This window comes from Lepisosteus platostomus, chromosome 3, assembly GCF_059453375.1.
Source record: "Lepisosteus platostomus isolate fLepPlt1 chromosome 3, fLepPlt1.hap1, whole genome shotgun sequence".
In the NCBI taxonomy this organism is placed as follows: Eukaryota; Metazoa; Chordata; class Actinopteri; order Semionotiformes; family Lepisosteidae; genus Lepisosteus; species Lepisosteus platostomus.
This window is the reverse complement of record NC_142613.1, coordinates 75,577,849-75,591,523: the sequence shown is the minus strand read 5'-3', so window position 1 is coordinate 75,591,523 and position 13,675 is coordinate 75,577,849. Positions and strand designations below refer to the sequence as shown.

At 40.1% G+C, this 13,675-nt stretch overlaps 1 protein-coding gene across 5 annotated transcripts in view; it reads left to right on the top strand.

Annotated features, from left to right (window-relative positions):
* map3k5 (mitogen-activated protein kinase kinase kinase 5) overlaps positions 1–13,675 on the top strand; it is an 84,490-nt gene that overhangs the window by 37,869 nt on the left and 32,946 nt on the right. For all 5 annotated transcript variants that reach the window (XM_088626852.1, XM_088626855.1, XM_088626854.1 and 2 more), the window contains 6 exons: positions 3,141–3,334; positions 4,769–4,937; positions 7,127–7,233; positions 10,916–11,089; positions 11,501–11,613; positions 13,247–13,406. In XM_088626852.1, coding sequence (XP_088482978.1) covers positions 3,141–3,334; positions 4,769–4,937; positions 7,127–7,233; positions 10,916–11,089; positions 11,501–11,613; positions 13,247–13,406 — 917 coding nt within the window. The remainder of the gene's footprint in view (positions 1–3,140; positions 3,335–4,768; positions 4,938–7,126; positions 7,234–10,915; positions 11,090–11,500; positions 11,614–13,246; positions 13,407–13,675) is intronic.

Genomic DNA, 13,675 nt, shown 5'->3' with positions numbered 1-13,675 from the left:
TGGTAATTAGGCCTAACAGTCCAGTAAATTGACTGGGAAGTAATGGAGAAGACAATTGTTCTTTAAGTTTGTGTATGCCTAAGCCTTTGCCAATCTCCCAGACATTTATAAAATAAAAACACTTTTACTCCTGCTTTAATAATAATTGGATCAAAACGATCAGGGTTGCTTGAGTACATACAGCACTTAGGAAGCCGGCACCTCAGATCCTGTATTCACTTTTGAAGACTTGTGTAGTTCGTAAAACACCATTGTGGTTCTTATTGCCGTTGCCTAACACCTTGACATACTGTGTGTTACATCAAGGGTTGTGACTCCACACTTGATAAAATGGGCACATATTTGTCCGGGAGAATCCCACAACATGGTCAGAATGACCTCACCCGAGCGTAGCTGTGAAAACACCACACAGCTCTCAGGCAGCCAATGATACTTAAAATCTGGATTACGTTCATCTTAGAGCCCAGATTCGCCCAGCAACCAGAACGCTGTGACTGGTATGGTTTTGGGAACCTTATGAGTTTTTGGAATGCATACCATACAGTATATGTCCACTTGTTCCTTTTTTTCTTGTAATCTTGAAACACCTTTGTAATTATACCATTAATTTAGAAGTACCAACAGACCGTGCATTTCGTATTTCAGTAATTGCTTTCAAGATTGATCTTGTTTGTGGTTTTTTGTGCTTGCACTTTTACCACATGCTTGTGTGTTTGATTGTATTTGCAAAGAAGGCGATGCTAGAAGCTTTTTGGACCCACTGAGTTAATCAAGAGATGTTGAAAACATTCTTTTGCAGGAAAGCATTATTTAAAGATGAGAAGCATTTTCTGCTCAAACTCCGTTCAGTGGAAAGGCAGGGTTAAAAATAGAACTGGAGTTTCCTAATCAGTAAACATAAAAAACTGTCATGAGTTATTTATAAAAACATCCCTTATGAAACAGAAGAGCGAGTGTGAAGTATGAGAAATCATTTGTCTAGAAATTAGTGCCTTTGTACATAGTGGGATTTACTTTGTAACTTTATTAAGCATGTATTATTTTGTGTGTATTTTTTAAAAAGTGCATCATTCATCTAATACCGTAAAAGAAAATGGTAAATAATGTGGTTCCCAGGCCAGGTCTTTCATTTTTAAAAATGCAAAAGAAAGTACAGTGAGTTTCAGAAAAGCTCAGAGAGGCACAGCTGTTCAGTGAAGGAAATGGCGACCGTTGCATAAATTAATGAAAGAAAAACTTGGGCATAGATGTCTCGTGTTATAAATGTTGCTTAAAATGTCATATGCAAAAAATTCACAAGAAGCTAAGCGCTTTGTTTTGAATTCATTTCCATAAGCACCCAAGTGTATTTTACCCAAAATAACATGAGGCATTAAGCACTTAGTAAAAAAACAAAATGCTTTGCACAGTGCAGGATGTTCCCTTTTGGATGTTTTTCTTGAGGCCAATTTCTGCTAGGCGCAGTTTCATATAAATAATAAAAGTGTGCTATGTCCTACAATATTTGGAAAGTAATGAATTTTTATGGGGTGACCGTCTCCCGACCGAATGCCTTCCTTCAGTAAGAGTAAGAGAGGACAGCGGGTCATTCCCATTTCCATTTGATTCCCATCAAAAGCAGCAGGGTGATGTGGGAGATTCCCATCTTGTCTGAACCATCCACTCACTGGCAGAGACAGCACCTTGGCTGTGTCGTTAGCTGACTATGACTGGGGTCCACCCACGGTGCCTTACAGCTGGTTGAGCAAAGCCAGGCCTGGAGCGTCTGTATTTCCTGTGCCACAGCTCCTACACCCAGCCCGGCGCCTGCGAGTTTCACAGTAACGCCGCTGCGTGTGGTTCACGCAGGTGGGGCCATCTGACAAGCAAGCCTGCTGCCCTCACCCTCCCAGTGTGGTATAGATACAGGGTTTGTAGTGGTGCACCAAGATAAAGAAATATCTGGTAATTACAGACTGGGTGGGTGAAAAATAAATAAATAAATAAATAAATAAATCAATTCATATATTTTAAAAATGCTAAACTTTTAAATAACAGAAGGACCCTCAATTACATATACACACCTGCTTAAAGCTCCATAGCTTTGAAATTGTGAACACAATTTTGGGAAAAAACCTTAATTTAGCAGAAAGGCTAATTGATTGGAATGCAGTTTGGGACAATCTACTAAATGCATCTTAAACTTTTAACCATCAACTAACCCACTTTAAAGTTTTGTATACAGTAGATCCTTTTGGACACCATGCAAGAGATATGAAAGAGTTGCAAAGGAACAGGTAAAGGTTTATTCCATGCTGAAAAGAGAAGAAAGGAAACATTGTGTTCTTCTTCTTTTCTCAGCGTGGAATAAAACCTTTACCTGTTCCTTTGCAGCCCACACATGCTGACACAGCTCCCTACTTGAACTATCATGAAAGAGTTTACTCAGAGCCTCTTTGCAAACTTTGTTCAGAATTACAAAAAGTACAGAATTGGTACTTTTCATGCACGTTTTGGGACGGCACAGGGGTCAGTTGTTTTGGGGATCACCACTGGATCTTTTTGTGTTACTACTTCATGAGGACTCATGACTTGAACTAAAGGAGTGTTTGATGGTAGCAGATAAACTGTTGAATGCTCAGGGTGTCCAGCTGGCGCAGTAGTTAGCACAACATAGTGTGTGTGTGTGTGTGTGTGCGCACGTGCCCTGCAATGGACTGGCAAGCTGTCCAGGGTGTGTCTCACCTTGTGCCCATTGCTTACTGGGATAGACTCCAGCTCCCCTGTACTGGATAAGCGGATTAGAAAATGCGTTAACGGAGTTTGAATATTGTGAAAATATGGTACAAATATTTACAAACAATAAACATTCTCACTACTACAGTCTTAAAGATACCATAAATCGTATGGGACTGTTGTGATGATCATGAAAGCAAATACCATTTTCAACCAGCTTAGATCTGAGGGCAAAGCAAGCCTTATTATAATAAATATCTGAAAATATTCTAATTCCATTACTTTTAATATTGAGGCTGCAGTTTCCTGCAAATACTTTCAAAATGCTGACTTCCTGCTGTTACCAAGAAACCTCACAAGTTGCCTCATAGGATCTGTTCCTGAAAATTGCATTCCAGCTGAAATGTTTGTTTTGTTTCTACCAGACCTGTACAGGGAATTATACCTTTATACCGTATATGGTGACGCCGCACAATAAAGTCTACTGCTGCGAAAGCAGTCTGATGAAGGGACTGACGGAATTAATGCAGCCCAGCTTTGAGGTGCTGCTCGGGCCCATCTGCATGCCTCTTGTGGATCGCTTTGTCCAGCTGCTGAAGGTCTCGCAAACCAATTCTTGGTAAGTTTCATAAGCGCCATGAAGAACTATGCGCCGTTATCCAAATTTAGCTTTGGTTCCCCTGCAGTCATGTGCTAAAACGAAATGTTTTAGGTAGTGAAATGAGAAGTCTCATGAAATATGTGTTATCAAGTTCCCTCGTCTGTTATACTTTCCTTTACAAAGCCGGTGAAATCGAAACGTTCTCCGATCTCCAAACAGTGATGTTACTGAAAATGTGATGGATGCATCACAGCTTTAAATGTGTATAATTTGATCAAGAGCCTGTGATGGAAGTGATCAGAACTGCTTGTCTTTCCTAAAAGAGCACTAATGTTTAATGGGCATATTGAGATATACTGTAACATTCAGCCATAGTTCAACCGTAGGACTCATCTCATTAGCTGTATCTTTCCAGTACTGTGTTCCATTCATTGGTAGGTAAAGGAAATGTGCAGTTTGATGCAATTGTGCTTATGACCGAAATTGCTAATTTTACCAAAGGTTACACATTCTAAAACAATTTATACTGATTAAGCTGTCTTTGCATTTGGGATGGTGTTTATCCGTTTTTATTCCTGCATTTTTAAAAGTACAGGACATAACAGTACGTATAAGCAACAGGACATAAGCTGTATAAACAACAAGGAGGAAATAGTACAACATAAGAATAATTCAGAACAGGAAGTGTCTCAGCACTGACTGCTCACTGATAGGGTTGGTACTCCTCATTATTTTCGGTTTACTCTCAAGCCACACTTTAAGCATGTCAATTGAGGTACTGTAAGCATTAGGAGAGGTGCTGTTGCCAATGTTGAGGTTTACTTCCAGGAAAAATGAGTCAGGAAAAGTTGTATTTGCACTTTGGCTGAATTCTGTTCCGATAAAAAAAAAAACCTTCACAGCACGGGAGGGCTATAAAACTAACTTAATTTTGGTACAGATTTGAAAATAGGTTCAAGTCGCAATGAATAGATGTGTCACTAAGGAAGGTGGTTAAATATCTCAGGAAGCTGTAAATGGCGCCTTTTTACAGTATAGTGTCCAGGACATTATACTGGGGCATTAGGACCCACACAGACCACAAGGTGAGCGTCCCCTGCTGGCCTTACTAACACCTCTTCCAGCAGCAACCTCAGCTTTCCCAGGACGTCTCCCATCCAGGTACTGACCAGGCTCACGCCTGCTGAGCTTCAGTGGACTGCCAGTTGTGAGCTGCAGGTAGCCCAGTCAAGAGTACAGCAACAGTGTCCACAGCAGTGACCTGAACCCACGGTCTATCGCTTGAGTCTAACGGCTTACCCACAATGCTACACTGGCCCCAGCTATTGCAGTACATTCGTATACTGCAAGCTAGACGCCAGCTGGGGTCATTGAAAGCTGCCTGATGTTGTCTAAAGCTATGTAGGTGCTGTTTGAACTTGTTCTCTTGTGTTACCCTATGCTTTATTCTAGCCAGTATTTCCATGAAACCATTTTGAATAAAATCCGGAAAGCCCGGGAAGTCTACAGTGGCGCGGAGCTGGCAGCAGAGCTGGAGCGGATCCGGCAGCGAGTGGACAACATGGAGTGTCTGTCGGCAGACGTCGTCATCAACTTGCTCCTGTCCTACCGAGACATTCAGGTACGAGTAAAACTGCCGCCTGAGAAATGTGCGACGGAACTGTGTCTGGGTCGTGTTGGTTGGGAGCTCTGAATCCGTGATGTTTTACACATGTTATTTTGTAATTTGTCTGACTCCCGTGGGCCAGGAAGCGCAACTTCCTCTTGACTGGTTGGTCAACTGGGGCAGGAGAGGATGCAAAGAGCTTTAGTAGTCTTCTTCAAGCTTAGACACAGTGAATCAGGTATGATAGGTACAGATAGGGGGTTACGAAAATAGAGAATGTCAGGAAATAAGCCGAGCAGATAAATCAATAATTGAAATAATCATAACCCCCCAGTTTTTAAAGTTTTTTTCCAGGAATATACATGAGCAGTTGGTATATTGTAGTTAGAGGCACATGAATTCTTTGTTCTGTCACAGCTTTGGTGAAAAGAGTAAATAATTCAGGCACACTTGATTAAGCAAACATTTATTAAAAGTGACACTGCACACACTAAACAACACACAACATAAACATACAACACGGGTTACTCTGTTTACAAATTTACACACACAATGTCCCAAAGGCCCAACGTACTAACCACCCAGAAAAATCCCAGACGGCTGCCAAGTATTTGACTCTTGCATAACACCTACAAAGGCCAAAAGAGGAGACGAGCTGCCTTCTTAACCTGTGGTTAAATCTCTCTCCCTCTGTAAGCCCGGATGCCACTAAATGAATGTGAACCTATCTGTCTGTTCTAAAAATGCACCCACAAACCAGGGGAGGCTGTTTTTAGCCAAGAGATTCTTTACACAGGAAATCAACGTTCCCTAAAAATCACAGAAGAGCAAGCTCCCTTGACAGGCTTCATATACTAGGCTCTATTCTGATCTTTCCAGGTGATCTGAAGCTCCTGCTTTCCCCTTTGCTTGTCCCTTGTCTTCTTTTTCCTTCTTTACTGTCCTTCACTTTAACCTCTTCTGTACCTGCCTGTTTTATGTTGTCTTCCTGGACTGTTGCTAGGCCCATAATCATTTACCCACAGCTTAATGAACTAAGGTAAACCACGGTAAACTTCACGATTCCTTTGATCACTGAATCTGGCAACCCTATGTCTCGGTCAACATCAGACACTAGCCATGTGATACCCATTGTATCTAGATTTTTAAAGACACTTCATAACAATCTAAAAACATACCTTTTCCAGTGGTTAACTTAGTACTGTATTCACTGCACAACCCAGTCCTCAATCTCTGTAGAAAACAGTGAAAGAAATGACATTAAACTCAAAATGAAATCTCAAAGTATAATAAGAACTGAAGACAAGAATGAGAACATCTTGTCATTTCATTCTACTTTTTTCCTCTTAAGCATCTTGACCCTGTCCTGCCTGTGTGCTCGCTGTTGGAGAGTCATTGTTATAGATTAGTGTTCTTTGCAGATAATTATGCTTCTTGTTTTGAACTTCTTTCACAGGTATTAGACTTTTTCTGAATAAAATCCCTTACCAAATTCAGTCACTGTATGCCCTGAAAGATTTTTTTTCCATTTTATTTGCTAGGCATTTATACTGTATCCTTTTGTTTCACCGCAGTTTCAGAATCAATATTTAGATTTGCTTGAGGTTGTTTACATTTTCCAAGCCTAAATCGGGCCATAAGCATTCCCTTATGTTTTTAAAATAAAGTCTGATTTTGCATCAAAGCAAATGTGACTTTTTTCATTTCTGTTTCTTTGCACTAATTTAGAGTGTAAATGAAGAGCACGAGCTCATGTTTCGCGACGTGTTTTACTTTCACTTGCTGCTGTGGTTCCTGTCTGGTTATGTCAAGACACTTTCAGACCGGCGTCATTAATGTTTAATATCCTTTCCTTTCAATTTACAACTCAATCAATAGGGGATCGTTCTAAATGCAATGAGCTACATGCTGCCTTATTTCGATTTCACCTCTCAGTGATGCGTGTACTGTGGCACTCTGGTATCACAGACGTTAATGGTATAAATAATTTACGCATGTGGAATCCAAACTGTTACAACATATATGGCCTTAAATGCATAACAGTTGTACTTTTAAAAATGAATTGGTGCTGTATACTATGAAGCAGTTAAGCGAGTGAAGGAGTGTTGCTTTTAGCTGCCAGTGGGTTCTTTCCCTCTTGGGAAATAACAGGCCTGTCCATTCTTCCCCGTGCGTGTGTGTGTGTCCCTGACGGCGGCCTCCAGGATTACGACGCCATCGTGAAGCTGGTGGAGACCTTGGGGACGCTCCCGACGTTCGAGCCCGCGGCCCACCCCCACGTGCAGTTTCATTACGCTTTTGCGCTGAACCGGTAAGAGCTGTGGGCTGGCAGCGACATCGGCCGCCAGCGCGGCGGCGTGCGTGTTGCTGGGGGGGGGGGTATTAAACGGGACTTTTTTGAAGCGTCACTTCTTCAATTCTGTCCTGCGTTTTAGCACAAGTAACGTTTTTGATAGCTTGGTAAATTGCTGCGGCCCATGTTGAGAAGAGAAGAAAAGACAATGTTGTGTCTCTTTTCTTTTCCCTTCAGCGGGGAATAAACCTGCAGGTGCTCCTTTGCAGCCTCCGCATGCTGGTGTGGCTTCCTACTTCAAATTCTGAATTGTCACGCTTTGCTTTTCAAGAGGCCTAGGCAATTTGGTGTAATTGGGTAATGCTTATTTTTGCGCTTTTTGGGAAACAGGTACTTTAAAATAAAGTAAACAATGATAATATCACAGCCTATTAGTGTTAGTGGAATAATTCTGCATGATAAGCTTACAGATTGTCTACTTCATATTGCTGAATCACATTCCCTGATCTGGATGACATCCCCGGACTAACAGCAACTAAATGGGCCTCCTTTCATCTGTAACTTTGCTTAAAGTCTTTGAATCCTTAGGATATTATTGGTATTTGGGATAACCCAATAATAAAAATGTTAATTTAATTATGTAATGTTTTTCAAGCCTCTTTCTGATGCACACATTTTTATCACCACCTCATTCATGGATAATTGTGGACTCATGAGCTGGCATGATGATGGGGCAGCTGACGCTTTCAGATCCAGCGTCAGGAGGTACTGCCAGCTGCTTTCTGTCTTGTGTTGGCACTGACATGACGGAGTGCTTTTGGCTCATTTCCAGTGAGAAGTTTACCAAGCTTCCATGGAAGTACTTTTTGACCCTTTGCGGTTTAGTTAACACAAGCTTGTGCAAATTTCCTCAGCTTCCATGTGTGTTTTATAAGGATACAATAGATATCCTTGAGCAGGATATGTGGGCATATGCTTAGTGCTCGTTTTCTGCCAGAAGTGTTGAAAAGAACACGTCTGAGCAGCGTTTCTTCTGTTTCACTACTGTGTCCTTTGTGCTTGTGAACTACCTGAAAAAAGGAATGAGAGCTTAAGAGAAGTAGCGTGGAAAAGGATAGATGTGGAAAGATATGGAGATCGGATGTTCTTCCAGTACTCCAACAGAACAAGAATCGCAAAGAATGAAGTCAAATATAACTGCGACTATGATGTGAAACGTCTATGGCTGATGTAATACAGAAGTATTTCATTGAGCTGTTGACTGGGGGAAAAGTCACCAACATGCCTGAGGCAGTGGAACAGAGTTCTGTGTGTGTTAAATAGTATTAACAAAGGAATGACACAAGAGTCTGGGGTAATAAAAGCACTCGGTAATAAAAAAAATCCCCTAGAGCCCCATGCCATTCTGACAGTTGTAGTTAAGTAAACAAGATGTTATTCATAAGTCATTAACACAACAGTCACTCAGCACAAGGGCAGTATTATGGACTGGAAAACTGCTAATGTAGTGCCCCATCTATATAAAGGGTTGAAAAAACTGAACCAAGTAATTATAGACCATGCATGACATTACCACTGTGTCTCAGATAAGATGGGGTTCTTTGCAGCATCTGTAGTTCCTTTCTTTCTCCACGCTTTGATCTTTGCTAATGGTTTATCTTTGTCTGAAATGTCTAGAAAATGGTACAGTGCGTCCCTGGTGCATCTTTCTATTGCTGAGAATTTTGTGAAGCTTGTAATAGAAAGGAATGTCCTGGCCCAGGCGTCCATGTGTGATATCACACATGATGTGAAAGACCTCTGATGCTTAAGGGAACATTTTGTCTGCTTGGGTAGAAGAAAATGTATCCATACTTGCTGTGCAGAGTGATGGTAACCCAAAACACAGGGTCAGTGCAACTGAAATGAAGGAAAAAGTCCTGAATTAAGTCCAATTGATATTGCATTTTAGGAGATAAAGAACAGATTGAAGTAAAAAACACACCAATATTGGGCTACACCAAAGCATTTCAAATTATTTTGCGTTAAGTGAGCTCAGTGGGTTGTAGACTTCATGTCTCCAAGGGTTATCCTTCTAAATACTGGCTTTTACACTCAGAAATTTACTTAAAGTGAACTTGTTCCGATAATTATATTCACTTAAAATGAATCAGTTGAGCACAAAGAATGTTTTTGATCTGATATGATCAAATATACACATGTAATTTCTGATGACTAATTACAAAGAACAAAAGTATATTTATATAATACTCATGAACATGAATCTCATAATCACAAACAATGGCTTGAATACTTTTGGAACCTGGATATTTTATATAAAAAATAGTGGGACACGTATTCAAACCATTTTTAAAAATGGTGTGAGCATTTCTGAAGGCTGAAAAACTGACATATTGCTTTCTAAGTTTCTTTTGTGTTGGATCCCTGTTAGAAATAATTTTATTTTATTCTCTATACTCTTTGAGTTGAGAGCCAGGCAGTGTTTCAGTTTTAAGTTCCATTTGTCCTGTAAATATTGATGCTTGAAAGTCCCCCTGTCTTGGCTTTCACTTAACCCTCCGTTCTCCTTACAGTCACCCCCAGACTTCAAACCTGCCCTGTAAACTTCCACTTCATGCACTGAGCTTAACTGTTTTTCAGCTGTCGGAAGAAATGAGCAGTCTCTTGTCTGTTCAGGTTGACAGAGCATTCACAACGCGTTTGTGTTACCTGTGTTTTCTAAACATCCGTAGAAGAGGTGAAATTGATGAAGGTGAAATAACTTCTAAGTGTACAGCATGTTTAATTTAAACTATTTGCACTGTGAGTGTGTCATTAATAGCTCATTTTCATGTAATCTTTTCATGAATACAGGCCTTGAAATCACTGTCAGTATCGATATTAAAATGTTTCCTTGCTATCAACAGTAAAGACAATTGGATATAACGTTCAATAACGTGTAAAACTGATGTGACAGTAGGCTGACATGCAAGACAGTCATGCGTTCATGCATGTGCAGAGTACCGAAGAAGGAACGCGTTAAAGACATCATAGTCTTACAGATCCGTTTCAAACATGAATCATAGGAGTGATTTCTGTGGACTTCTGTAGGAATCAACCGTGCAATGGAGGATCAATGACATGTTACAGCAGGGATATGCACAGATTGTTAGAAGACACTCGAATAGGTGGCCTTGATTTTATAAAAGAGCAAAATGAAAGTTTCTTGAAATTGTTCCTCTAATAGTGATCACACTAAACATAAAAAACTTTTCACCCTACCTGGTTTGCAACACGCATATAGAAGGACAAAGGTACAGTCTTTGATTTGTGAATAATGTTACATCTGTTCAATTTTGAAGAAATCCTGTGCTTTTTATTTGTTTTATATGTGGCTGCTACACATATTTGTGTAAAACTTAACATGTTCCACCGAACATTAAACAGAATTATTTTGAAGCCGTTATAACATCACACCAGCTGTGTGTTCAGTGTAAAATATTTTTTTTCGTGAAAGAACTGCTGATCACCATCGCATAATTGGCGCATGTACACCTTGGAAACACCTTTAGTGTTAAAAGGAGAAATAAATATTTACTCAGTATATTTAACCGGTTGAAATATGGAGGGACTAAAGGAAGCCCTCTAATTCTGAGTGCTTATTAGTCATAGGAAGTTGATGTATCAAATTGAATAGAAACACAGATTCTCTCTTTCTCAGGAGAAATCTGCCCGGGGACAGAGATAAAGCATTGTCGATAATGCTCCCCCTCGTGCAGTCGGCGGAGCAGCAGGTGGCTTCTGACATGTACTGCCTGGTTGGCCGTATCTACAAGGACATGTTTATAGATTCACACTTCACTGACACGGACAGCAGAGACAGTGGTGCCCAATGGTAAGGTGCTGGTTTTCATGTGGATTCTGAGCTTAACTAAACAAGAGGCACTTACCGTAAACAACTGTGAAAAGTCTAAGCCATTTTAGGCACAAAATTTGTCTCCAGTAGTGTTTTTTGCTATTATAAAACCTATGATATTAATATACAGTATCTTAGTTTGGGAGAGAAGAAACCAAACTTGTCCTTTAGGAAGGACAACCCACGTACTGAAAACGATGCTCCTGAAAGTTGTGGCTTGGTGTGCGTGGTTCATTTTAATGGTTTCTGTGACAGTTTCTACAGTAAATCATCTGGGATTAACTGCTAATGAGGTAGGCTGGATGGCTAAGAGAAGCCCCTTCTACTGTAGCTTCAAAGACTTTTCTAAACACTTATGCAGAAATTCACTTGAAAGTGTCTTTTTCCCAGGTTTAAGAGGGGATTTGAATCAGAGCCAACACTACATTCGGGGATCAACTATGCAGTCCTTCTCCTGGCAGCAGGACACCAATTTGACACATCTTTTGAGCTTCGAAAAGTTGGTAATTATCAGCATACAGCGACAGTGAGAAAGACTGTTTCAGGGTACGGGGTCATGTACAAGGCACTGAACGTATGTGCATTTTAACATACTGTTATATATTAATTCTTATAAAATACAAAACAAACTTAATTACTCAGAGACCTATGCACCAACAAAATGTAGGAAGATGAGTGCTTGCAATAAGAAAAAATCCCTTAATTACTGGGCATCAAACAGAGGCTGCTTTGTGTGTTCGTCAGCCTTACACACCAAATGACTTGAGTTTAAGAATGAACTTTGAGTGTCTTTGTGAGAAGCCGTGCAGTAGGTATAGCAGATCATGCAGTTTGCTGTCATCTTGTTTCCATTCATCTTGGTGATTCTGATTTAGTTTTAGACAACAAGTTCTTTGGACAAGATCCCACATTTATAAACCTGTGATCATGCCAAATATACAGTTTGACTCCCCATTCACAAAAATGGAGATGTACCTCCATGTAATCCATCTACACAGCTCAGACAAACGCCAAGCGTGCCACATTGTAGCACCACACGGTTGACATAGGGAGTTTAATATGCTGGACAATGAAATGACTTTACCATGTCATTCATATGTAATTCTGATCATTTAATATACTGTACATGTGTGGTGTTTGCAGACACTAAGTCTTAGGACAAAGCAGTGTGGAATGAATAGGGTTGACTTCAAACTCATGACCCATGAAAAGTACATTTCTTGCTGCTAATCCACTATTAAAGGTTGTGTGAGCATTTATACTGAGAATAACCAACGAAAGGAAGAAAGAACTGTCAGGGCAGATAAATTAAGATAAAAACAGAATCAAAACCATGATTTGCTCTGTCAGAGAGCCATATTATAACATTAAAGCACGTTATACATCGTCTTGGGAAACTGTTTGCTTCTTACAGTTTCTCTGGAATGGAAAACACTTGAATGACAAAAACGTAACCGCAGTGCACAAAATACTGTGTAGCCGGTTCTTGTCTTTGGTCAGATTCTCTTGTCCTTTATCTGAAGCTTCATGAACATATATGTATAGTCGCATGTGTCCTGTAGTCCGGCCAGTACAATAAAGAAACACTATTTACTGTATTGCAGTAGTATTTAATGACCTTAGATTATTTTTTCAAGAAATGTACATCTTTAGTTCAGTTTATTACATTCATATCATTTTGGATGCTGGACTATGGGGGAAAATTATCCTGTTTCATCAAAACAAGGGAAGAAAAGATCTGTTGTGTTTATTTCCACTTGTTTTGCCACACAAAATGACAGCAATTCGGGTGTTTTGTGTAGCAGAAGTCTTCTTTATTACATATGCATATGGGAGCCCAGCTCTTTTAAGCCAGACTCAAAGAAAAACAGCAAAACTTTTATCTTTTATACAGTGCAATCAAAACAAGTTAAAAGGCACTCCCACTACTTAAAGTGTGACTATATACAGTATGGTCTTATTGTGTGAAGCTACTATGCAAAGTTCTGTAATGCTATTCAGTACACAATTGAAGTACGTGACAAGCTGCCTTTTGGCTAAAGTTCCTTCGGTTCGGTTAGCAAGAAGTATAAGTACTTATTTTCAGATACCCACAATATAATGACAGTGGCAGTGTTTTTTTTTCCCCCTCTGCAGGCATGAAGCTCAGTAGCCTTCTTGGTAAAAACGGAAGCCTGGACAAGCTTCAGAGCTACTGGGACGTGGGGTTCTTCCTGGGGGCCAGTATCCTGGCCTGCGACAACCTGAAGGTGGTGGAAGCCTCCGAGAGGCTCTTTAAACTCAAGGCCCCTGTGTGGTAAGGAGAAAGCCAGGCTTGTGCGAGATATATGTACTGTATATAAACCGAGTATTTGTACCACACACTTCTATTGTAAAAACAAACAAATCCAAATATTTACAGTCCATATGTACTCGGAAGGAACGTTGTCGTACAAACGGCAATATATATTTATAAACACATATATATATATATATGATCGTGGTTTACTTTATGGGGACACATGTACCTTAATGAAATGTTGGTTATAAAGAGAAGTAATGCATAAACCATTCGCTTATAATAAT